This window comes from Bufo gargarizans, chromosome 1 (assembly GCF_014858855.1).
Source record: "Bufo gargarizans isolate SCDJY-AF-19 chromosome 1, ASM1485885v1, whole genome shotgun sequence".
NCBI lineage: Eukaryota > Metazoa > Chordata > Amphibia > Anura > Bufonidae > Bufo > Bufo gargarizans.
The window spans coordinates 359,502,992-359,530,638 of record NC_058080.1 but is presented as its reverse complement, the minus strand read 5'-3'; the positions used below and the strand labels follow the sequence as shown (position 1 = coordinate 359,530,638).

The window sequence follows — 27,647 nt, the reverse complement described above, 5'->3', positions numbered from 1 at the left end:
GCCACAACAAGCATTTCAAAATAAGTCTAAAAAACAGCCCCTAATTAAAAATGCCAGGAGCTGAAACCCACTTGTGTGACCTGGGCTTCATATTTCCCATAACCACTGGGGAAATTACAATATTGCTGAAATAAGACACCAAAAGCACCTTAAACCCCGTTCTGTGAGCCATGTGGCTAGTGAACATGGGGCCTGACTGGGCAACAGACGCCACATGCTTTAACCCTTTATAGCACACACGTGCCATGGAGCCGGGCCTTCAACCATAGTTTCTAAGCCTGTCTGTGGCTTTCCCCATTTAAATCACTTAACACATTTTCAAACACAAAATAAGTTCCATTGTCCAGAACACCGAATTCAAATAGCGTGCCAGCCACTCCGCGCTAATAACAGCCGCCGCAGTGAGGCAACACTACCTATATCATATACCGCTATGTGACCGCAAACTAAAATGGCCGACGCTTAAATAGAAAGCTGAGACTCCGCCTCTATCCGCAATTGGTCAGATTAGTTACATGCTGGGTTGTCCTGCCTGAACGAGGCTTGAAACGCAGGCCCTGGGAAGTCGTCTTTTAGCGGTCACGTGACGTGAGGGTGTCGGCAGCTATCAGCTGAGCGGAGTTCACGTAGGAGGTGGTGGCAGCAGCAGGTGACAGGGTGGTGCATGCCACCGAGCTGAACGGTCCAGACGGGAATGGAGAGGCAAAGCAAATGTGTGGTTGTAACTGGTGAGTCAAAGCAGTGTTGTGATGGCAGGCGGAGTAAAACAACGGAACGTAGTCGGGCTGAGACTGACAATAGTCTTTGTGCCTTTACTGTACATTGTTGAATCAGTGAGCAGCGAAGAGGAGGCAGTCAGCATGATGCTGTAGCTGTCAGCCTTCGCTACAGACTATGTGTCCCTATTGGGATATGTGCCTGTTACATCTCCTAGTGAGTCACACTGGACAGTTCCCATACAAGTGCTTTCTCTCAGTATGGCATGCCCCATAGAAGGTCCATCAGGTGAATCCTAAAGGGAGGAATACAAAGCAGCATCCCGTTTATACTGGGCATTCCCCAACATGTGGCACTTAAAGGGAACCTGTCACCAGGATTTTGTGTATAGAGCTGAGGATATGGATTGCTAGATCGCTGCTAACACACCTGCAATACCCAGTCCCCATAGCTCTGTGTGCTTTTATTGTGTAAAAAAACAACAACTATTTGATAAATATGCAAATTTACCTGAGATGAGTCCTGTCCCTGAGATGAGCCCAGTGCCGCCCCGCATCCTCCGAATCTCCTCCTTGCTCCCCGACGTCGCAAAGCTAGAGCGCCGTAATCTTGCAAAAAACGCGAGCTAGCACATGCGCAGTGTCTGCATAGGGTTCCTTCCCTGTGCTTGCAACAGCCTCAGGGAACGAACTGCGCATGCGCCAGCTTGCGCATCGCGAGATTACGGCACTCTATCTTTCTGACATCCGGGAGCAAGGAGGAGATTCTGCATTCCCATACCGGAGAGCAAACCACAGCATGCTGCAGTTTTCTTTCCATCATGGGATGCGGAACAACACGTTCCCCATTGACTTTCAGTGGTGGTCATGACAGATCCGTACTAGGTATGTTAAAGGGAATATGTCACCTATTTTGAGCATATAAAACTGTTAACATAGCAATGTGTCTTTCTTTTATTCTACTTTTCATTCAGATGAAAAAGTGATTTTTCTGATATGCTAATTAAGTCTCAATGTGCCCAGAGGTGCGTTATTACTCTGCTCTAGTCCCCAGTAACGCCCCCCTGCAGTGCCCAGCCCGCCGTTCTTCCAAGCCCAGCACGCCTCCTAAGAAATAAATGCACTCCTACATCCTTGCCGAGCGGCGCCACCCACCACAACTACGCCATTTAATTTATTTACTGCACCGTCCTTGCTTCCTCCTCTCTTGGCCTCTGAAATCCCGCGCAGGCGCAGTATCACTGACTGCCTGCGCCTGTACGATTGTTGGCCAATGCCTATAGGGCCACCCAAGCTTTCTTCACTGCCGCTGGCCAGGTACATACTACTGGGGGCACTACAGGGGTCATTACTAAGGGAAGTCCAAAGAGCATCCTGAAGGTAGGGCTGGCCTGGTGCTGTGGCCCACATGTCAACTCCTAAGCCCCCTGCTTTATATCCATATTAGAGACAACTGGAGGAGGAGGACAGAACGTGGCAGCTATTGATGGCCACCACAGAGGTACAGCTTCTGGGGAGGTATTTTGTGCTGCACTGTGGTATTTAGTTATGTGGGATGATATTCTGTGCTGCCCTGTGGTATTACTGACCCTACCAGCTTGTATTTTCCCCATATACTTGTGTTGCCCCGTCTTCTGTCAATTTGGACCCACCTAAAACATTGGGGCCACTTTAAAGGCTATGTACACCTTTGGAGGCAATTTTTGTTTGATTGTATGTTTACAAATTTTGGGCTAAAATCATATTTTCAATTGGTCTTTATTAAAAATATTGAGCCATTCTGTCACAAAGGGTTAACAATTTTTCTAACTGTGTGACTGGTACTTTCACTTTGTGCATTCATCTAATAAGCCTTCTGTAAACTACTAAGAGGTCATAAACACTTATTTACCCCTTAAAGACCCATGATGTACATGTCCGTCATTTCAGTCCGGGACTTAAAGACCCATAATGTACATGTACTTGATGGCAGGGGTCCGGCAGTCACTGATAGCCGGACCCCTGCTGCATGCGCCGGCTTCGGTGAAATCACCGATGCCAGCGCATTAACCCTTGATGTGCCACGGTCAGCGCTGACCGCGGCATGTGCGATCTCGGGCGGGGATCGGAGCTGCCATCGAGTCCCCGTGCTGCTGTGACCGGGACCCGATAGCAGGGAAGGTAGCCTTCCGGGGAGAGCTTGTGAGATCCAGCTCCCTGGATCTCATAGGCAGGAAGCTGTATGTGTAATACACACTGTATTACACTTGGGCCTCATGTGTTCCGTTCCGCAAAATGGGGTTCCGTTGTTCAATGATCCGTTTCCGTTTTTATTTCCGTGTGTCTTCCTTTATTTTTGGAGGACCACCAGACATAAAGGAATGTAAAAAAAAGTCTAAGACAGGTTTGCCATGCAAATGATAGGAATAAAACAGACACGGATAACAATCTTGTGTGCCTCTGCATTTTTTTAGCGGTCCCATTGACTTGAATGGGCCCGCAAATCGTTTTCCGCGGAAATAGGACAGGTTGTTTTGACGGACTGGAACCACGGCTCACAGACGCGGATGGCAAACGTGCACTATCCGCATTTTCAACGGCTCCATAAAAATAAATGGGTCCATAGCTGAAACGCTAAAATCGCCGGAACGGACGCGGAGACAAAAAAACGGTCGTGTGCATGAGGCCTTACAGGCAATCCATTCCAAAGGGGATCAGACCCCCAAAAGTTGAAGTCCCAAAGTGGGCCAAAAAATAAAGTGAAATAAAAGTTGAAAAAATGAAGTTTTCCCCCCAAAAAATTAAGTCTCAAGTAAAAAAAAAATAGAAGCGGTGAGTAAGCGGTTTTAAAAAAAATAAGTTTGATCCCGGACAACCTCTTCTAACCTCAACCTGTTCTAACCACAATTCATGGGAATCCCACCTCCCCTGCCCCTGTACGAGCTAAACACAGCTACTACCCTCCGAAACCCGACTGCATTCTAGACTACAACAGGCACATGGGAAGGGTTCTAAAACCATACAGTGCCACGTGAAAAACAAAGGTGTGATCAAAAAGCTGGCCGTGCATATTGTACAGACAGCACTGTACAATGCATACATGTTATTTAGACCTACAGCCCAGACAGGAACATTTCTTTATTTTTAAGAGGTAGTGATCAAGGCCCTAATTTTTCAAAACCAGCAAGGGGAGGGCCCCAGTACTTCTGTAAGTTACGGTGCCCGTGTTGTACCATAGTAACATTACCCTGGTGAAGTCCCCCAGACAGCAAGGAAGGGAAGGACCCAGAAAAAGATGCAGGGTGTGTTCCAAAAGGTGGATAGATGAGAAAGGATACCATTTATCATTGTGAAACCTGCCCTGAAAAACCTGGTCTCTGCATAAAGGATATCATGATGCCACACATCCATGGAGTATTAATTATATCCTTTACGCACCCTGTAATTTTATCACCTTATTAGACTATGTATTATTATATTCCGTACAGCTTACATACTCACTTTTTACATACCACACCCCACCCCTTAAATAATCCCTTGAGGGCTGTAGTTTCCAAAATGGGGTCACTTCTTGGGGTTTTCTATGGTCTGGGGACCTCAGGATTTTTTTTTAAATGCGACATGGCAGTTTAAATCCATGTCTGCAAATTCTGGCCTGCAAAATCCATATATTGCGTTTTGCAGAATAAAAGCACACATAGGCCACTTTCAGACAAACGTATTTGCAATGCGTATATAGTCTGGATTTTGTGTTCCTGAATCTGCTGCTAATGCTAACCCCTTCACCCCCAGCGCCGTAATAGTACAGCGCTGGCCGGGTCTTTAAAGATGGCACCTGCTCCTGAGTGGAGCGGGTGCCATAGTTGCGGGTGGCCGCCTGCTTCTTATAGCAGACACCCGTGGCTCATGTCCGCAACTGGCAGTAATGTCGATCTCTGACATTTAACCCCTCAGATGCCGTGGTCAATCCTGACCACAGCATCTCGCTTCCGGTGCTGCTCCGGCTTCCCCGAGCGGCGAGCAGAGGAGCCGGAGCGTGTGTGCAGCAGCCCCTGTCTTTGTGAATGACAGGAGGCTGCTGCATAGTATTTCCTATGGAGCCCTTGCCTGTAATAGGGCTCCATAGGAAAGTAGTAAAATCATCATAGATTCCAATGCTAGTGCATTGGAGTCTATGATAATAGCAATCAGATGATTGATTGTTATATGGGAACTATAAAAAAATGAGCCCCAACACAGCTCTGTACACATACAGTCAAAATATGGAGACAAAAAAAATAAAAACGCAAGAAAAACTATACATATCAGATATTGCTGGATTCGTACTGACCTGTAGAATAAAATTAACTGGTCAGTTTTTTCTCTCACATCCATATGGACCCGCGGCACATGTATGCGACCAGCCATAAGGCTGATCGCATACATCTTACCTTTCAGATGCCGTGGTCAAATGTGACCATGGCATCTGCGCAGACCGGAACCGGAAGTCGCGCGCTTCCGGTCCAGTAACAGCTTTCCCTGGCTGAGATCGGGGAATATGTTACCTTGCGCTAATTGACCGAAGTCTCAAGCACGCTTCAGACGCTTTAGGTGGCAGCCTTGTACTGATATACTGCAAATTAAGTCTTCAATGATGACTATTTAGACATCACTGAATACCAAGGTCACGTAAAAAGGAGAAAAAAAAAAAAAAAGGTTTTTACAAATATTAAAAATACTGAAAGTTCTAATCGTCCCCCTTTCCTTAAAATGAAAATCCTTAAAGGGGTTGTCCGGGTTCAGAGCTGAACCCGGACATACCCTTATTTTCACCCCGGCAGCATCCCTGAGCCTAGCATCAGAGCATCTCATGCTCCGATGCGCTCCAGTGCCCTGCGCTAGATCGCGCAGGGCACAGGCTCTTTTGTTTTCAATAACAGCAGTGTGTTCGGTGACGTCACCGGCTCTGAGGGGCGGGCTTTAGCTCCGCCCTAGCCGTTTTACTGGCTAGGGCAGAGCCAAATCCCGCCCATCAGTGCCGGTGACGTCACCGGGCTGCCTGTCAGCCCCATAGAGAGCCCGGTATGTCACCGGAACTCAGAAAAATGCCTTTGCCCTGCGCGATTTAGCGCAGGGCAAAGGAGAGCATCGGAGCATGAACTGCTCCGATGCTCATGTCAGGGGGGCTGCCGGGGTGAAAATGGAGGGATGTCCAGGTTCAGCTCTGAACCTGGACAACCCCTTTAACCAATAAAAAAAAATAAACATCATGGGCATCTCCGTGTGCGAAAATGCCCATACTATTAAAATATAACCATATTAATGGCATGCAGCAAATGGCGTAGCGGGAAAAAAAATAAAAACAGACTATTTCCAATTTTTTTTGTCACGTCAACTACCCAATAATTTTTTTATTAACCCCTTAGGGACACAGCCTTATTACACCTTAGGACCAGGCCATTTTTTGCAAATCTGACCACTGTCACTTTAAGTGGTGATAACTTTAAAACGCTTTGACTTATCCAGGCCATTCTGAGATTGTTTTTTCGTCACATATTGTACTTCATGACACTGGTAAAATAAAGTTAAAAAAAATATTTTTTTTTGCATAAAAAAATGTCAAATTTACCAAAAATTGGGAAAAATTAGCAAATTTCAAAGTTTCAGTTTCTCTACTTCTGTAATACATAGTAATACCCCTAAAAATTGTGATGACTTTACATTCCCCATATGTCTACTTCATGTTTGAATTATTTTGGGAATGATATTTTATTTTTTGGGGATGTTACAAGGCTTAGAAGTTTAGAAGCAATTCTTGAAATTTTTCAGAAATTTACAAAAACCCAATTTTTAGGGACCACTACAGCTCTGAAGTCACTTTGCGAGGCTTACATAATAAAAACCACCCAAAAATGACCCCATTCTATAAACTACACCCCTCAAGGTATTCAAAACTGATTTTACAAACTTTGTTAACCCTTTAGGTGTTGCACAAGAGTTATTGGCAAATGGGGATGAAATTTGAGAATTTCATTTTTTTGCCTAATTTTCCATTTTAACCCATTTTTTCCACTAACAAAGCAAGGGTTAACAGCCAAACAAGACTGTATCTTTATTGCCCTGACTCTGCCGTTTACAGAAACACCTCATATGTGGCCATAAACTACTGTACGGCCACACAGCGGGGCGTAGAGTGAAAGGTGCGCCGTTTGGTTTTTGGAAGGCATGTTTTGCTGGACTGGTTTTTTGACACCATGTCCCATTTGAAGCCCCCCTGATGCACCCCTAGAGTAGAAACTCCATAAAAGTTACCCCATCTAAGAAACTACACCCCTCAAGGTATTCAAAACTGATTTTACAAACTTTGTTAACCCTTTAGGTGTTGCACAAGATTTAATGGAAAATAGAGATACAATTTCAAAATTTCACTTTTTTGGCAGATTTTCCATTTTAATATTTTTTTTCCAGTTACAAAGCAAGGGTTAACAGCCAAACAAAACTCATTATTTATGGCCCTGATTCTGTAGTTTACAGAAACACCCCATATGTGGTCATAAACTGCTGTATGGGCACACGGCAGGGCGCAGAAGGAAAGGAATGCCATACGGTTTTTGGAAGGCAGATTTTGCTGGACTGGTTTTTTTGACACCATGTCCCTTTTGAAGCCCCCTGATGCACCCCTAGAGTAGAAACTCCATAAAAGTGACCCCATCTAAGAAACTACACCCCTCAAGGTATACAAAACTGATTTTACAAACTTTGTTAACCCTTTAGGTGTTGCACAAGATTTAATGGAAAATAGAGATACAATTTCAAAATTTCACATTTTTGGCACATTTTCCATTTTAATATTTTTTTTCCAGTTACAAAGCAAGGGTTAACAGCCAAACAAAACTCATTATTTATGGCCCTGATTCAGTAGTTTACAGAAACATCCCATATGTAGTCGTAAACTGCTGTACAGGCACACGGCAGGGCGCAGAAGGAAAGGAATGCCATACGGTTTTTGGAAGGCAGATTTTGCTGGACTGGTTTTTTTGACACCATGTCCCATTTGAAGCCCCCCTGATGCACCCCTAGAGTAGAAACTCCAAAAAAGTGACCCCATTTTAGAAACTACGGGATAGGGTGGCAGTTTTGTTGGTACAAGTTTAGGGTACATATGATTTTTGGTTGCTCTATATTACACTTTTTGTGCGGCAAGGTAACAAGAAATTGCTTTTTTGGCACCGTTTTTTTTTTTGTTATTTACACCATTCATCTAACAGGTTAGATCATGTGCTAATTTTATAGAGCAGGTTGTCACGGACGCGGTGATACCCAATATGTATACAATTTTTTTTATTTATGTAAGTTTTACACAATAATTTCATTTTTTTTTATTTTTATTTTTTATGTTTTAGTGTCTCCATAGTCTAAGAGCCATAGTTTTTTTCAATTTTTGGGCGATTATCTTAAGTAGGGTCTCATTTTTTGTGGGATGAGATGACTATTTTATTGGCACTATTTTGGGGTGCACATGACTTTTTGATTGCTTGCTATTACACTTTTTGTGACGGAAGATGACAAAAAATGGCTTTTTTTACACCGTTTTTATTTTTATTTTTTTACGGTGGTCATCTGAGGGGTTAGGTCATGTGATATTTTTATAGAGCCGGTCAATACGGACGCGGCGATACCTAATATGTATGCTTTTTTTTATTTATGTAAGTTTTACACAATGATTTCATTTTTGAAACAAAAGAAATCATGTTTTAGTGTTTCCATAGTCTAAGAGCCATAACTTTTTCAGTTTTTGGGCGATTATCTTGGGTAGGGTATGATTTTTGCGGGATGAGATAACGGTTTGATTGTTACAATTTTGGCGTACATGCGACTTTTTTGATCACTTTTATTACCTTTTTTGGGAAGTAAGGTGGGCAAAATTCCAATTTCATCATAGTTTTTAATTTTTTATTTTTATGGCGTTCACCGTTCGGGTAAAGTAACATTACTGTTTTATAGATCAGGTCGTTACGGACGCGGCGATACCAAACATGTGTAGGGAATTTTATTTTTTTCATTTTTAATCAGTGATAAATGTGTTTTTTGATTTTTACTTTATTTTCACTTTTTCCACTTTTTTTTTTGACCCAGACCCACTTGGTTCTTGAAGATCCAGTGGGTCTGATGTCTGCATAATACAGTACTGTACTCTATATAGGGTACTGCACTGTATTTTACTTACACTGAACAGATCTATGCTTTCAGCACAGATCTGTTCAGAACCATGGACAGCAGGATGCCTGAGAAGGCGTCCTGTTGCCATGGGAACCTTCCCCGTCTGCTCAGTAGTTGCCAGAACTGCGCAGACGGGGAAGGGTAAGGACGGGGCTTGGGGGGGCTGCCTGGAAGCTCTCTCCCTCTCCATTCGGGGGGCTGCAAAGGCACAGCAGCCCCCCGATGGGAGAGGGAGGGAGCTCCCTGAGCTGTTAACCTTTTCCATACAGCGGTCCGTACGGACCGCTGTATGGACAGGGTTAAACGGCTGACATCGCATCACCGATGTCAGCCGTTTATACCAGGGTGCCAGCAATGTGCTGGCACCCTGGTATACCCACTAGACGCCAACGATTATGCAATGGGAGGCGGGCGGGGGATCGCGATCCCGCCTACCGCACCGCCCGCCTCCCGCACCGCCCGCAACCCTCCCCCTGCACCTCCCACCGTGTGAAAAATAACTCAGGGGTGCAGGGGGGAGGGATACTGGAAAAAAAAATTAATCCTAAAGTTTCTGATCCCCGCGGTCAGGGACCGCGGGGATCAGAAACTGCAGAAATCGCAGCAAACCGCAGGTCTGAATTGACCTGCGGTTTGCCGCGATCGCCGACATGGGGGGGTCACGGGACCCCCCCGCGCATTTAGCCTAGGTGCCTGCTCAATGATTTGAGCAGGCACCGGGTTCCGATCACTGCCAGCCGCACGGCAGTGATCGAAAATGCACAGGGCGTACATGTACGCCCTGTGTCCTTAAGTACCAGGGCACAAGGGCGTACCTGTACGCCCTGTGTCCTTAAGGGGTTAAAAGTGATCAAAAAGTTGCACACACTTAAAATTGGTATCACTAAAAGGACAGATCTTCCCGCAAAAAATGAACCCTCACACAGCTCCGTACACATATCTACAAAAAGCTGTGTGAACCCTCACACAGCTCAGTATACATATCTACAAAAAAGTTATAGGGGTCAGAATATGGTTATGAAATAATATATTTTCCTGCATAGTGTACAGTGTAAAAAATAAAATAAAAACCTTTATCAGAATTGCGTTTTTCCCCAATTCTACCCCATTTGGATTTTTTTCCCCGCAGCCTACTACATGGTATACAACCGTAAATGGTGCCATTAGAAAGAACAACTTGTCCCGCCAAAAAAAAAAAAAAAAAAAAAAGCCCTCATAAGGAAATGGAAATGGAAAAACAAAAAAGTTAGGACTATGGAAAGGCAGTGAGTGAAAAATGGAAAATCCCAGGGTCCTTAAAGAGAAAACTAGTGTAGGACAGTGGGGGTAATGGCCTGGCACTACTCAGGCTGGACACTAAGCATAAATCTCTGCATACAGTAGGTTTTTCCTGCACTGTTCCTTGAAATGCTTCTAACCACTGAAATGTTCCTGTGAAATGAATCAGTTTGTGAAACTGAGTATCTTCCAGAAAGGTGATTGATGCTACACATTCAACACCTTTGTTTTTTCTAGTTTGTGGATTATGCTATATTTTGTCTTTGCAGGGTTTGGTCCATTTGGGGAGCATGCTGTAAATGCAAGCTGGGTGGCCGTACAGGTAAACGGACATTTCCTTAGTTTGGCTTAGGGTTTCAGACAATGTGAACCATATAAAAAAAAAAGCAATTTTCTTCCTGTAACATAAATATATATATTTTGTAAAAAAAAAGGGCAGCACTCCAGAAAGTAAAAATGCAAAAAATTACTTTATTTACCCAAATGGGACATACATGTAATGCAGTAAGTTTTTTCCATTTTTTACTTTCTGGAGTGGCTTATATCCATATTGGGCCAGCTGCACCCTTTTGTTTATATCATTGACGGTGCTGCCACTTTGTTTTTGTTTGTGTGTGTATCTCTCTCTCTCTCTCGTGAAAGCAGTGGATCTTTTATTCCCTCTGCAACGTTTCAACCGTCTCAATGCGGTCTTTCTCAAGCATATTACACAGTGTCATGCAAGGGTATATATACCCACAATTCATAGCAAGCAATTATTCAATATACAGCATGATTAGTCCATACAAAATATAATATTGTGCAATCTACAGTGAATCTGTCTAACATGATTACATATAATGTGATGATTTACATATCATAATACATTTACAGTGTGTATAGATCCAACAATTTTGTTATCGATCTCAACTGTGAATTAATTGTTGGTCTATAATTCATCAACATACTCAGTCACCTGTGTGTCTTATACAAAGTGCAATTATAACAACCACAATTAAAAACAACTCACACCGTAGCACCTGTGCAGGGGCGCCAAGATCCGCGTCCTCACTGTCGAACCGCGCATGCCCAAAATGTCTGCCGCGTCACAGAGGCGACAGGCTGAAGCCAGGAGCCATCACCAAGGAGACGTGACGTCAAAGACACGCGACCAAGGAGGCGGCCACATGACCAAACCAGGGGCGCCCACGATGCAGGGCCCGCGTCACCAGGCCATACACGCCTACAGTAGTGGCGTCACTGCCATGGCAACAGCCGGCCCAACAACATGCTCAGTGTCTCCACAATGTCCAGCGGCAGGCATAGGGCAGGCGCGAGCTAACAAAGAACGGCGGAGGGAGAACATTTAGGCCAAGTAAAACATATGGGAGCAAACAGGCGAGGGTTAATGAACACCTCACCGGGTCAACCTGTATATTTAGAGATAGGAGTGAATGTGGTTCGAGTATGTCAGCAACAAGGGTTACCCCCAAATCATCTATGCCATACCCATGTTATCTGACAATGGGACGGGGACCAAAAGGGCCACGTCGTTCTCACGATCATCGCCTCCGGTCCATGACGGGCATGGGATCCAAGACACGTCCATGCCAAGGTACCCAGTTCCAGAAACCGACCCTCATGTCTAAGAAACCAAGGAAAAGACCACCACTCCAGAAAAGTGACCCGCATTTTGGTGTGTGTATATATATATATAATGCGGGTCTCAGCAGCACAAGACATGTGCTGCTGAGACCCGCATTTTGTTTCTATATTATTGGACTTTCCCAGCTTGCACCTTATCTCATTATTTGTTCTGTACCTTTAACATGGATCTCCCCGACGTATTCACATACACCAGGGCGGACGAGGAAAGGATTCTGCGGGGTCTGGTGAGTGAGCCCTCTTTTTTTATCCACACCCACTTTGATCGACTTAAAACGAAGATTTGAGGCAGACGCCTAGAAGATTGTGTCCACTGACTTGCATCTTATGACCCTTGGTCAATACTTAGGGAACACAGAATCCCTAGAGGCATACGCTCACAACTCAAACCAAATCTTTTTCCAGCTGAATCTGTTTATACACAGAAGTTTGTGCAGATTTCCAATAAATATGCCTATGACATTATTCTCCTGAACTTGGAGTTTCTACAACAGGAATTGGCGGATAGTAAGATACGGCAAGCTCAGACCACAGTTGCCTTGGAAACTATGCTGGGCCAGGATGAATTTAAAGTTTATGAAGAAAGTTGCAATGAATATTTATCCAAATTTACTAAGGAACAGGAAGCCACCAAAAGGAAGAAATGGCAGCGTGATGCCGACGATTATGCAAAGGGAAAAGTATATACATGGCAAAATGATATGTCTAAAAAGCAGCAATTTTTGTCACAGCGATCGGGCAACAATAGGAAGCAATCGGGACAATCCGGGCCGTCAGCTACTCAGAATCCCACATCTAAGAAATCTTTTTTGGAGATGGGCCCCGTGATGGCCAGAGAACCAGACGGGGTGGCAGAAGACATCACAAGTGGCGTAAATCCCAAATCACCAAGGACACTCAAACACATGTCATTGCGCAGAAAGGGGAATCAAGTTCAGTGAATAATCTCTCCACTGTGGTAAATATCTCCTCTGTGCCATTATCTGATTTACAAATTAAGGTGTTGTCTAAGGGTCTGTCATTCTGTCCCTCAACTAGGGTCGATTGGTTCAATCTAGAGGCCGACCTGCAGCGCCTATATAGGAATATTGAACTCAAGGTATGGTTTGCAGGTCGTCCTCCCATTGGGCAATCGACCTCTGTTACTGAATTGAGGCTCAAATCCTTTGGATTGTCCAACAAGAGTGATTTTTCACCAGAAGGGCTGTCTCTAGGGATATAGGCTCATTACGGGATGAGACCAGTACCTCACCCCTAAAATATCCTAATATGACTTCCTCTGAGGTTGTTGCTTTGGAGGGGTTGTGCCATGACAACGGCCTCACCATCAAACCAGCTGATAAGGGTGGTGCGGTTGTTGTCATGGACACCTAAGTACATACTTGAGATTAGGAGACAATTGGGTGACCCGAATGTTTACAGATTGTTGGCTGGTGATCCGAAGTTTGAAATTACTAGATGCATCAAGAATGCCCTGGATCTAGCTTTGGCTCAGGACATTATTGATGGTGAACTCTATACATTTTTGTCTGTAACTCAACCACGTACACCGGTCATATATGTACTCCCCAAGATACATAAATCATTGATTGACCCACCTGGCCGTCCCATTGTTGCCGGCACTGGCTCCATTTTTTCCAATATTTCCATTTTTTGGGATAAATTGCTTCGCCAGAATGCGGTTACGGCCAGGTCGTACATTAGGGACACTGGGGATTTTTTGGATAAGATTTCTGATTTGGTGCTGCCGGACAACTGCCTCCTGGCATCTTTTGATGTAACCAGTTTGTATACCTCCATTGACCATGATAGGGGGTTGTCTGCTGTTCGGAGGCAGTTGTCCGGCAGTAGCCATTCTTCACACTGTCAGGATTTTATTGTTCGTTTACTTGATCTGGTGCTGAGAAACAATTATTCTTTATTCATGGAGAGTTTTTATCTCCAATTACGAGGGACCGCCATGGGGTCAAATGTGGCACCCACCTATGCCAATGTCTTCATGGCGGCCCTCGAGGAGGACCTTGTCTATGTATCCCACCACTTCAGGAATGTCCTGGGGTGGTGGCGATACATAGATGACGTCTTCCTCATCTGGCATGGTGATTCTCTTTCGCTAGGGTTATTCCATGACTTTTTGAATAGCATGGACCCTGACATTAGTTTCACCTTGGTCCACTCTGCGACCCATGTCCAGTTTCTCGACACCACGGTCACCTTATTGAACAATGGACTCTCCGCTGATATCTATACCAAGCCGACTGACTGTAACACACTGTTACATTTTAACAGCTGTCACCCGAGGTCAATTATTAATTCTGTACCCTATGGCCAATTGCTTAGGGTCAAGAGGGTGGTACAGGACCCTGATTTGCTGCCGACCCGGTTTTCACAGATGGTAGATAGGTTTAGGAAAAGGGGTTATCCCGCTCAGGTGATTGATAAACACCTTAGCCGAGTGATAGATTCACAACCGAAACCATCTGCTAACACATGTAGCAAAATTGAGAGGATACCGTTTATATCAACGTATTCGGAGCAGAGTGTTCCCATTGCCCAGATTGTTCGCAAATATTGGCCGATATTGAGGAGTAACTTCCCTGACATTCCAGCTTTGACTTTGCCGCCTCTGCTTTCCTATAGGCGCGCTGCCAACTTCCGTGATAAGTTGGTACGGGCGGACATTCCGACTAAGACCTTGGTACAGTCCCATATTGGCTCCCGAAGAAGGGGTTCCTACCCTTGTTTGGGTTGTGTTAACTGCCCCTATATGATCAAGGGTGAGAAGTTCACGCACCCCGTCACCGGGACCCAGTATGGGGTTAGCCATTTTTTAACATGTAACAGTTCGTTTGTGATCTACGTGCTTTCCTGTCCTTGTGGTCTCCTCTATGTTGGGGAGACCACCTGTGACATGAAGGCACGTCTCAACAATCACCGGTTTTCCATCAGACAAAAAAGAAAAGATCTGCCGGTTCCCAAACATTTTGTGGAGGCCAAACACAAAGAAAAAGATTTGAGGTTTGTTGGTGGACCATATCACCTTGTCCAGAAGGGGAGGTGATAGGACGCTGGCCCTTAAACAGAGGGAATTGAGGTGGATCCATCACCTCAACACCCTGAGACCGCATGGTCTTAATGTCGACTTTAAGTGGAGTGTGGTGTAAGGGGGTTTCTGTGCTAGTCCCTTTTGGTCCTTAACTCGCTGCGCCCTGGTGTATGTGAATATGTATTAGTGTAATTTGTCATCTATTATGAAAATTGATCATGTACTTCATATGATCGTTTTATCTTTTTCTAATTTTCTTCTTTCTCTTTTCTTTCTCCAGTTATTGGGACTCCACCGTTTTGGTTCGTGGACAGTGGGCGTCTATTTCTGTGTCTCCTTGTTGATTTATGGCGTTGGGGGGAGATCTTTTGGGCCATATGAAATACAAGATACTTAATGGGTCTACCGTAATTATATTTCTGTGGAGTGGTGGTCTTCTTTATGGTCTAACACATGAGGGTCGGTTTCTGGAACTGGGCACCGTGGCATTGATGTGCTATGGACCCTTGTCCGATATGGACCAGGGGCGATGGTCGTGAGAACGACGTGGCCTCTTTTGGTCCCCGTCCCAGTGTGAAATAATGAGTATGGCAGATATAATTTAGGGGCAATCCCTGTTGCCGATATACTCGGACCACGTTCACTCCGATCTGTTAATACTTTTATACTTGAATGCAGGTTGACCTAGTGAGGTATTTATTAAGCCTCAGTTATATATGCTCTTATGGATCCTTATTTGGCCTTTTTGCTCTCCCTACGCCGTTCCTTTGTGGACCCGCGCCTGCCCTATGCCTTCCGCTGGATCCTGTGGAGACACTGAGCATGTTGCTGGGTCGGTTGTTGCTATGGCAGCGACGCCACTATTGTAGGCGTGTCTGACCTGGTGACGCGGCCCCTGCATCATGGGTGTTTCCCGGCGACGCCTCTGGTCTGGTCATGGAGCCGCCTCCCGGGTCGCGTGTCTCTGACGTCACGTTTCCTTGGTGACGGCTGCTGGCTTCGGTCCTAATGGAGTCGCCTACCGTGACGCGGTTGACCTCTTGGGCATGCGCGGTTTGACAGTGAGGACGCGGATCTTGGCGCCCCTGCACAGGTGCTTCGGTGTGAGTTGTTTTTAACTTTTATTGTTATGATTGCACTTTATATGATACACAGGTGATTTCAAATACATGGATGAGTTGTGAACCAACAATTTAATCACAGTAGAGATTGATAACAAAGCTGTATACACTGTGAATGTATTATGATATATGAATCAGCATGTAATTGTATTAGTCAGATTCACTTTATTATGCACAAAGCACTTTATTATGTTTTGTATATTTTTTATGAATTAATCATGCTGTATATTGATTAATTGCCACTTTAATTTTCTTGCTATGGATTGTGGGTATATATACCCTTGTATGACACTGTGTGATATGCTTGAGAAAGACCGCATTGAGACGGTTGAAACGTTGCAGAGGGAATAAAGATCCACCTTTTTTCACTTTACCTGGAGTGCTGCCTTATCCTTTTGATGTATATGTATATATATATATGACAAACAGAGCAGCACTCCAGTAAAGTGAAAAAAGAAAGCTGTTTATTCACCCAGTTTCGGCTCCAAGATGAAACCTTTCTCAAGTTCTATAGTATATGGAGAAAAGAGGCAGCATTCCACTTTTGGTACCAAATCCAATACAGGGAACGCGTTTCGGGATGCATATAGCTTTTACTTTAATTCCAATCTACTGCAAACCAAAAGGAATTTGATATAAAGCATGCATATGCTCATGCAATATATTTAACTATGTGTTCTACCTGCCTCTTGCAGTATTTCGGATGCATGTAAAAAATAAAATAAAAACACATTAAAAGTTCATGAACACGACCGTTGTTTTGCGGTCCGTTTTTCACGGATCCGTTCCGTATCAGATTTTTTATTTTTCTCTGATTTAAGTCCTCTTCCGTTATTGCACAAAACATATCCGCATTGTTTCTGGATTTTATTTTATTTTTTTTATTTTTTATTTTTTGCGGATCCGAAACGGAAACCGTAACTTTGTAATTACCAAACACATGAGCAATATGGACTCGGCATAGCATTTCTACAGTATGGATCCGCAAAATACGGATGTGTTCCGTGTGCTTTCCGTATTTTTTGTGCACCCATTCACTGGAATGGGGCCTCGGACCATGATCTGCGTACAATAAGAGTGCATGCACTACTTTTTTGCGGAACGGAAATACGGAAACTGAATGCACACGGAGTACCGTCCGTTGATTTTGTGGACCCATGAAAGTGAGTGGTTCTGCATGCGGTCCGCAAAAAAAAAGAAAATATGTTCGTGTGCATGAACCCTAAGAAACATTCATCATATTTCACCTCCAAACGCTGGAGATAGATCAGTAGCTTCTCTTAATTTTTCATCTAGACATTACATCTTTTAACGTACAAACAATGGACTGTGTATATGCCCCTTTTAAGATGTGGCGACTATAGAAATATTTAGAGAGTCTGTCACCTAATTTTTACCTATTAAACACTTGTACTGGCCAGCAGATTGTTGGAAAAACATTCTAGACATATCTTTTACTCTTCTGGAAAAAGTAGTTTCAATCCTATGGCTAACGGCTCCAAAGTGCCCAGCAGGACAGGCTTGCCCAATCCTTTCCCTTGCTGAGTTCCGTTCCTAAGATTAAAATTTTTCCCATCATTACCAACAATGTCACCTTTGTTAGTTTATTAGATTTTAAATTTTTTTTTGGTGCAAAAAATATTATATTTTATATTAGGCCCTGACATCACTGAGATGCCTCTGCATTGATGCGTGCAAAAACAAGCATACTACTAAAATATCAGAATCGCAATTTTTTTGGTCGCTTCATCTCCCACGGAAAATGGAACAAAAATTGATCAAAAAGCCATAGACACCCCAAAATGATGATAATGAAAAGTACAGATCACCCGCGCAGATCCATACACATAACTACAAAAAAGTCAGAATATGATGACGAAAACTATTTTTCTTTTCCCCCAGTGTTAAAACACAAGAAAAATTATACATATGTGGCATCACCGTAATCGTACTAACCTGGAGTAAGGAATTCATGGGTCAGTTTTACAGCATACGGAACACCTTAAAAACTAAATCCATAAAATTGGTGCAGAATTGCATTTTTTATTTTTTTTTTCCAATTTCAACTTGTCCCGCAAAAAACAAGCCATTATACAGCTATGTGAACAGAAAAATATAAAAGTTATGGACCCAGAAGGGCAGGGAGTAAAAAACGAAAAAAAAACTCCAGGGCTGAAAGGGTTAAAGCTTCATGAGCACATGCATTTTGAGCTTCAAAACAGTGACAAAAGTGAAAAAAAATTACAGGCCATATAACTTCACATGTGCTGTCATATGTTTTATATGGTGGGATGCATGGCCTCTTGAGATTAATGGTGGCCATATTCAGTTTAGTGCGATCCCAAATGTACTCCTGTGCATAAGACTTAACTGGAACCTCTTATGTTGAACACGGCGTCTGATCTATTGGCCGCATGGTAAAGAGCAGGAAGAGCTGAGTACATACAGTATGTACATACATGGTTTTAGTAGAAGTTGTAATGGGTGGACAGCTATCTCTATATACTCATTCATACAAGGAAGGCTGTCTGTCACTGATAGGACCACTCACTGAACTTCTTAACCCAGAATGTGCAGGATTTAGTGATTCATTGTGGAAAACTACTTTTATTCCAGGTGAGATGACCGTGCAGGAACCTGGCCCTACAGTATTTATTTTTACTACAATATATATTGAGTGTGTGTATGTATATGTGTGTGTGTTATATATAATTTTGTGGTCGTGGCCGCCTTGAACCTAAACCTGGTGAGGTGTGCCTGGAGCCGGGTACGAGAGCAGCCTATAAGGGGGCTGCCCTAAAGGAGGAGCCTTGAAATAAGGGGAATGGGTGGGTGGGTCCACGACCGGAAAGCCTACTAGGTGAGGGAGAGAGGGGGCTTATAAAGGCTGAAGCCCCTCCCACAAATGCAGGCTGAGAGCAGCTTATAAGGGGGCAAAAAGGAAACCAAGATAGTTAATTCAAGAATTTTATTACCTCATAACACCAGAGACTGAAAAGCTTGCGAAATCTCTACCTGTGGGTTAGGTATATACCTGGCGAAGCAAGACGAGCGCCACCTTCCCATCCTTCGGATGACATGAACAGGGACCCTGTGCTGGGAAGCCGCTCCAATGCGAAAGGAATAGCCAGATATAGAGCCGGGGTCAAACCCCAAGCCAGCGGCAAGAGTACGGACATGGCTGATGAATTGCGCGGAGGTGAGAGCACCATTAAGATGCGGTAGCAGTGGGCTATGAGGGGGAGCATCATGGATGGCGTGCATGAGCTGGCCAAACACTTGTACCGGGCACCATTCATTGCCAGACTGGAAAAAATTAACCTCAACTGGGGGACCTGTTTGGCATGTCTTAGTGGAAGTTAACTTAAGCGTATAATGGTCCTGGTTCCGCACCAGCTATTCCTTGTACAGACTGAAACGCCCTGCCGCAGTGCAAGTAAATTCGCCTGGCCTAAGGAACCCGTAGAAGCCCAAGTACATAGCAGCTTTAAAGACCAAGCTGGAGAAGGGCCCAAAAGGAGCACCATCCAGGGTTGAAGACAACCTCCGGAACATCTCCCCTGTGACGGCCTGTCTATGGGACGGGGGATGGACCCTACCCTTCTGGACCCCTCGCAAGGTGGCCTTGACCGCGGCGTGCGCAGAACAAATGGAGCCCCCCCCCCCGGGTTGTGGAGCATGGCGTGGTGTTGGACGCTCGCCAGGTATAACTTAATGGTGTTGTATGAGATGCAAATGGTGATGACAATGGGCAATGAAGGCCATGATGTATGGGATGTCCGCCAGGCCACCCTGCGGGTGCAGATTTGAAGACTCTTGGTAGGTTCTTAGGCCTGATAGATAGTTCTTGACTGTATTTGGGGCGAGGGACTGCTGCGCCAGGTCTCTTGCCGAGGAGATGAGTATACTTAGCCCATTGTCAGGGAACTGAATGCCTTGGTGGGACATCTGAGTTGATCGGCTTCCGGCATGACCTGAAAAAAAGAGGGTGAAATTAAACCGGGATAGCACGTCCGCTACGTTTCGCTGACCCGGAATGTGGCTGCAATGTAAATGGAAATTGTGTGACAGGGCCAGCCATACCAGCTGGCGCAATAGAGCCATGATCTTTTGGGACTTAGCCCTACCCTTGGCTAAGATGTTGACTAGTGCCTGATTGTCCGTGACAAACATCACCGGCAAGTTAGCCCAGAGAGGACCCCATGCCTGAGCAGCTGCGACAATGGGGTATAACTCTAACAGGGAGGAGGTGCGGATGGACTCTGCATTCTCCAGGACGGATATGGGCTAATGGTCAATCAGCCAACGGGGACCCCAAATGGCTGCGTAACCGCAGGATGCAGCGGCATCTGAAAAGATAGTCTGGAAGGAAGGTGACCATGGAGGGACGGAGAGGGAGATGCCGTTCCACTGGGAGAGGGACAACTCCCACATGGCCAGGTCTGCCATTGCCTGGCCGTCCAAATGGATGACGCTGTCCTGTTCGGGTGCCGAGGGAAGAAGCTGGAGTAGCCTCGACACGAATGTCCTTCCCTGGGGCATGATCCTAGAGGTGAAATTAAGCCAGCCCAGAAGAGATTGTAACTCGACCCTAGTGAGGTGCCCAGAGGAGGCAGTGTGGGAAATGACCTCTCGGCACTGAGCGAGTTTCTCTTCCGGGAGGCTGGCCTGCAGGCTGACAGAATCCAGGATGATGCCCAGGAACGAGACCCTTATGGCAGGACCCTCAGTCTTGGTCTGGGCGACCGGAACATGCAGACTGGCGAACATCTCAAGGAGGACGGCGAGAATGCCAGATCCGCCCTGCGGGTCCTCCATGACCAGGAAGTCATCTAGGTAGTGGATGCCTGACTGAAGGCCACCGTGATGGACCAAGATCCAATGTAGCGCTTTGGCAAACTGGTCGAATAACCAGGGGCTACTTTTGGATCCAAACGTGAGTCTGTTGGCAAAATACTGGCCGGCCCACTCGATACCATAGAACCGCCACAACTGAGGTTGGATGGGAAGGAGCTTGAACGCATCGGCGATGTCAACCTTTGCCAACCAAGCGCCCCTGCCATGCAACAGAATGGCTCGTATGGCATCGTCTATGGAGGAGTACTGCATAGCGAATTCCTCCGATGGAATCAGGGAATTGAGGCTGGGAATCGCAGAAACGTGAGGGGTGGACAGGTCATAGATCAACTTTTTTTTTTTTTTTTTTTTTTTTTTTAAATTTAGTGTTTTTCTTGGACAATAGGCCGATAGGGTTCATGCGCCATGATGCAAAGGGGATGAGCGGGAAAGGGCCTATGAGGAAACCTTTCTCCACCTCAGACCGCAGCAACTCGCTAGTCGCTGGAGGGTCCAGGGTGTCTGACAGCAGATTCCTGCCCTCCCAGGAAACCTTTTGGCAGTGTAATGAGCCCTGTGTGGAACCCCTGCCAGAAGCCTGCCAACAGGAATGCCACGAAGTTCTGATCATGGTGATCCCGAAGGAGAGCTGCCAAGAGGTCCACATTAATGTCGGCTAGTCAGGAGCCTTTGGCTGCTTTTTTAGGACAGGCGGACCGCGGTTGGGCTCTGAAACACAGGGAGCACATGTGGAGAGATCTGCAACTGGCATAGGAGCAACCCCCTGAATTAAAATTGTTGCAGATCTGACTTCTTCCCTAGTGGACAATGGGTCGGCCCAGTGGAGGGGTTGGACGGCAGAGACCCGGAGGTTCCCGGGAGAGCCCTGTCCTGAGATGGGTGAGCGCTATTTGGGCACCATTCAGACGAGTCAAAAATAGACTGGCACATTGCGCAGGTGAGTGCCCTGAGGCCGGCGAAGTGACGGCAGAAGAGTTTTGTGTCAATGGAGGCTCAGCTGGTGACATATTGGAAATGCGCCAAAGCTGCAGCCGCCTTAGCCGAGAAGGAACAATGGTAGTCGTAGAAGGCTGAACCACCATACTTGTGACCCAGGTCAGTGACCAGATACAAGTAGCTGTCCAGCTCTTCCCTCCTTTCGGGCTGTGCGGTGCAGACAATGTCTCTGAAGAAGCTAAACGCTAAGACGAACTCAGGAATAGACAACTTGCGGTTAAGCCGAGAGTCCTTGGCCCTGAGGACCACAGACACATCTCCACCATTGATCACCCTGTTCTCGGGCACATCCTGAGTGGCAATGAGGATCGATGTTGGGTTAACGTCCTTCCCTGCCAGAATGTCCCTCTTGAGATTGTCAGGAATGAAATGCGAGTGGGTCATCTGGGGAATTGTCCTGGGCGTACCTGGTGCCAGCCAAACCGACGTGGACTGTGCGATCAGCGGGACGGGTGACGGGGGCGCCTTGGGTGGCCGGGATTCCAGCTCTGATACCCTCACCCGGACGTCGGCTACAGAGTCGACCAATGAGTTCAAGGTAGACTGCAGCTCCACCAATTATAGCTGGATGGAAGACTTCTCCGGTTGCACCACTGAAGCGCTAGTATTGATCATGAGCAGTTTGTACAGTTCTGCCTTCCTGGCGGTGGCCGGGTGCGGGATGCCTCTCCGGTTAAGCTCTACCAACAACTTCATAATGGTCCAACTCCTTAAAGGATGATGGACCCGCTTGGCCTGACATGACCGACCCGGAGACAGATAGGCTGTCATCCATATCCGATGCCCGAGACATAGTTGAGCTGTTGAAGCAAACGGCGTGACCGATAAAAAGAAAAAAAAAAAAAAAAAAAGGAGGTGATGAAGTAACAGGATCGAAGAGGTGCAAGATGGAGAAAAACACGTACCGGAATTAGAACCCGTAACACGGACTAGCAGAACCTGACCTAGCCGGACAGACAAAGAAACCAATTAAACCGTGAACATTGATGATAGCAGAAGAAAAAAGCACCGCGGCACTCGCCACTGGTCACAAAGTTGCTGTTTGCAGTTTATTTTTCAAATACACATCGTGGACGCAGACAGGACACAGGTGAATGAACAGGCTACAGCTGTTTCGCGCTGTGTTGCGCTTTGTCAAGCCTCCTGTGACATGAAGGAGGAGGGGGCTAGAAATACCCCCATCTCATGCACGTCACTGGTTACAATCAAGTGGTATAAAAAACACGTGTGCTAAAACTAATCAAATGAAAACAGCGAAGTCATTTTTGTCATTTAACCCTAGAGGGCCCATGGCTTGTGTTTTTGATTATCCATGCAGCTTCTCTCTGCAGGAGAAAGCGTTTTCTGTCCTCCCCTCTCATGGGGGTGTGAACCACTTCTATACCTGCACATTTCAAAATTTCACTGTTCCCTGCATGTTCATTATGTATATGCTCAATTAATCTAGTTGCTCCATTTCTGGTGATAATAGATTTTCTGTTTTCCCTGAAACGTACATATAGGCACGTGTGTCTTTCCAATGTAAAATCTCCCGTATGGGCACAAAATTGCATACACAACATATTGGGTCTTGCAGTGTATAAATTGTTTAACTGCATGTCCTACATGTCCTTATACATGTGCGCACATAGAGCAGTGTCCACATGCACAGTTTCCTCTGGGAGCACTCCTGCCCAGCCAGTTATCAACTGGACGGGGGAGGTTGCTCCTGACAACAGCGTCCCCTATAGTTTTACTTCTGCGAAAACTGACAATGGGAGGATTGTCTACCATGGCTGCCAGGGAGGAATCCCTCTGCAGCATCTGCCAGTTGTTCAAGATCACTGTTTTGATAGTGGAAGCCATTGGTGAAAAGTTGAATGTGAACACCGCTCTACGCTCGCCATCATTTATTTTGTCTCCTCTTTTTCGTGTGGATGTCCCTACCCAGAACCTCTCTGCTGCAAGCACTTCAAATATGCGTTATCTATTATCTTCTCCGGGTAACCCCTCTGTGAAAATCGTCTCTTCATGTCTCCACATTGCTCTCTAAACTCAGTGTCATCTTTCACAATTCTAGCAAGATGCATGAATTGGCTGTAAGGAATGGCGGTAACTTTTATAATGTAATAGTGCATTCGTGGATGTACCTTTTCTGTAAATAGTGGGGTTTAGCTGACCATCTTTGACCCTCACTTTGACATCAAGAAAATCCAGTTCCTCCGCACTGATTGTGCTGGTGAACCGCATGTTCATATTGTTAGCTTGATTTCAAATATTCCACGAATGCACTAAACGTATGCAGATCACCTGTCCAGACAATGAATATATCATCGATATATCGAAGGAATACCTTGATATATCGAATGAATGGATTCTGGACAGTGTAGATATACCTCTCTTCAAAAATAGCTAAAAATAAATTTGCCCAAGTGCCCCTTCAGAATCGTGCCACCGCCTGTCCCAGCCATGAGAGGGCCGCGTGCGCTCCACGGTGGAACGCACGGCGCCGCAGCGCCTCCCGTTGCCATGGCGGAAGGACGACTCGCCGCCGCCCCCCCCCCCCCCCAGGACAGGAAGCGCATGCGCTCCACAGTGGAATGCACTCCGCCGCAGTGCCGCCCGTTGCCATGGCGGAAGGACGACTCGCCGCCCCATCCCCCCCCCCAGGACAGGAAGCGCGTGCGCTCCACGGTGGAACGCACCCGCCGATCGACAAAGTGTGTGCGTGTGCGCCGGCAGGACTGCCGCTGTCACCTGCTTGGCATGCCCGATCGGAAAGCAAACTTGCCCACATGCTGCGGGGCTGTAGCGTGAGGCGGCTGGCAGAACGAAGCAGAAACGCACGTCAATGTCCAACGAACGCCTACTAGGTGAGGGAGAGAGGTTGGCTTATAAAGGCTCAAGCCCCTCCCACAAATGTGTGTGTGTGTGTGTGTATGTGTATATATATATATATATATATATATATATATATATATATATATATATATATATATATATATATATATATATATATATATATATTGCTAATAATATAAATTTTGAGGGTAGATGCCTCTTTAGATTGAGCATTCCCTGCCCATCTGCCTGGGGCTTCTGAGCAGAGTATAAATGTAGCTGGTTCCTACACTGCCCTTAATATTGTAGGCTTGGGCCTCTTGCACACTACCGTATGTATTTTGCGGATCCGCAAAACATACGGATGACATCTGTGTGCATTCCGTATATTTTTTGTGGAACGGAACAGCTGGCCCTTAACAGAACCGAACAGTACTATCCTTGTCAGTAATGCGGACAATAGGACATTTTCTATTTTTTTGCGGAACAGAAATGCACTCAGAGTACCTTCTGTGTTTTTTTTTTTTTTTTTTTTTCAGACCCATTGAATTGAATGGTTCCATATACGGTCCGGATTTGAACCTAGGACCCCAGCGCTGCAATGCACCACTGAGCCACCTTTTCCCACAAAACTATCAGTCAATAGCAATCTGTTCAGCTGCTCTCTAACGTGACCAGTTCCCTTTAAGATTCTGTAACATTCCTTGCTGTAATGAGTAAATAATTCCCTTGTTTTTGTTGCAGGAACTGGAAAAGTTAGGCCTTGGTGACAGGGTCGATCTACATGTCTACGAAGTTCCAGTTGAATATCAAACTGTGCAAAGGTTAATCCCAGATTTATGGATAAAGTACAAACCTCAGGTAAACTCATGCAATTATTCTCGTAGTCAATTATTAATTTGTCTTTTTGCCCTCACTAAAATAATGCAATTTATTCCTTTATTCATAAAATATGCAGTTTATTCCTGCATCCCTAAGAGTGTAAGGGCCCTTTCACACCCAGATTTGTTCTGGTGTTTTTTGCTCACTAAAGAGACCCACAAATATGCCACCTAACTAAAATTCTAGTAGCAAAAATATGCCTGTGTGTCCTGCATTTTGTATTTTCCATAGACTTGCATCTAACATCTGGAGCCAGTTTTTTAAAACGTATTTGTGAAAACATTCTCGTTTCAGATCACGTTAGAGATCTGGCAGACTGTTACGACAGGGAACAGCCTGTCAGATTTCTTTGCCAGCATTTCTGGAAGCTTGTAAGTGTCTCTGAGAATCAACTACCTGCGGGATCTCTAGCGCTAGTCTGAAACTAGCCTAAGACTGCTATCTTATTTACTAAATACTCTATCTAAAATGATGGAGTGAGAAATCATTACATGAAAACAGCCAAAGTAAACGGCAACCATCTAATTTTGCCTTCTTCTGGATGAACACAGTCAGATTATGGGTTGAATTTACATAGTTACATAGTTAATACGGTTGAAAAAAGACATGGGTCCATCAAGTTCAACTAGGGGATAGGTGGGGACGTGAATCCCAGAAATAATTGAGACTCAGATTTCTACATGTTTCTATAAGCATTAATGTTGTTTACTTTTTTTTTTTTTACTCGTTTTATTGAAGTTTAACAAGAAAGGCATGTTACATTAGCATAAGCAAAGAAGTAGCAGATCCAGATTCAATCCCACGCAGGGGAGATAGTGCAAGCACATCAGTACAAAACAGTATTGCATTACACCCTATACAACAATGAGGTATATAAGTCAGTTGACTACTAAGGACTACAAGATAAGAGACAAGTGCCTCCATACGCAGGCATTTTACTACACATCAGCAGCTGAGTACATACATGCGTCATGCACAGTCAAAGGGGACGCACACCATTCACCCCACACTTTGTCAAACTTTTGTGGGCACTTCCTATGAATATAGACAACCTTTTCCATGCTTACAGCCTGATTGACCAAAGCTTTCCATTGACTCAGTGTAGGCGTTCTATCATCCATCCACCTCAGAGCGACGGCCTTCCTGGCGAAGAATAGGGTTTCGCCCAGAAAAATCCTATGATGATGACCCCAAACCTCCTCATCTAGGATGCCGAGTAAGCAGCTCTTGGGGCACAGCGGTACCGCATTAGGGACTAGTGCGGATAGTACTCCTACCACAGCCTCCCAGAAGCCTCTCAAATACGAGCAGTCCCATATGAGGTGCCAGAAGTCCGCTCCGTCCTGATGACACCTGTGACACCTATTATGAGATAATCTGCCCATTTTTTGCAATCGGACGGGTGTAAGGTAGCTTCTATGTAAAATAAACAGTTGGATCAATCTATTAGTAACTGACGGAGAAACCCGCGTAGGAGACAACAGTGCTTCATTCCAATCATCCGCCGATAGGGAGGGGATGGAGTTCTTCCATTTCCCTTCAACGGCAAGGGGGTTCATCAGAGTGCGATTGTTAAGCAGGTGTGTGTAAAGAGCAGAAATGATACCTCTCGAGCCCTGCGATCTAAGGACTCCTATCAGGGGGTAATTAGAAATTTTGCGACCTCCCGTCCCAAACTGTGCCGCCAGCGCATGCCTCAACTGCAGGTATCTAAAAAGAAAGGAGCGAGGCAACTCAAACCTTTCTTGCAACTGGGAGGAAGAGCACAGACTGCCACCCGTGTAGACGTCACTCAGTTTGTTGACACCCTGTGCCTTCCACCATCTAGCTCCCTCCAAATCTTTCAAATGGGCAAACATGGGGTTATCCCACAGAGGGATGTCATCCGGGATGTCTCTGAACGACCTCAACTTGGCAGCTGTCCACACCTTATGGGCCATTCTATGGATGGGGAGCAAGCGCATGGATATGAGACGCGGTCCTTCCAAAACCGGCCACATAGAGGATAGGCCCAGGTGCTCCCTGAGATAGTATTCCACATTGGGCAAGGCCAGCGGCTGAACCCAAGTGGCTAGGAATTTCAACTGCCCGGCCAGGTAGTAAAGGAAG

General features: G+C 45.5%; 1 protein-coding gene across 2 annotated transcripts in view; it reads left to right on the top strand.

Annotated features, from left to right (window-relative positions):
* Positions 1 to 594: 594 nt before the first annotated feature.
* The window catches only part of PGPEP1 (pyroglutamyl-peptidase I), a 58,939-nt gene continuing 31,886 nt past the window's right edge, over positions 595 to 27,647 (top strand). The window contains exons 1-3 of one of the 2 annotated variants that reach the window (XM_044269053.1): positions 595 to 728; positions 10,442 to 10,494; positions 25,401 to 25,517. In XM_044269053.1, coding sequence (XP_044124988.1) covers positions 695 to 728; positions 10,442 to 10,494; positions 25,401 to 25,517 — 204 coding nt within the window. In that variant the 5' untranslated portion in view covers positions 595 to 694. The remainder of the gene's footprint in view (positions 729 to 10,441; positions 10,495 to 25,400; positions 25,518 to 27,647) is intronic. The other variant, XM_044269061.1, reaches the window with a different exon arrangement.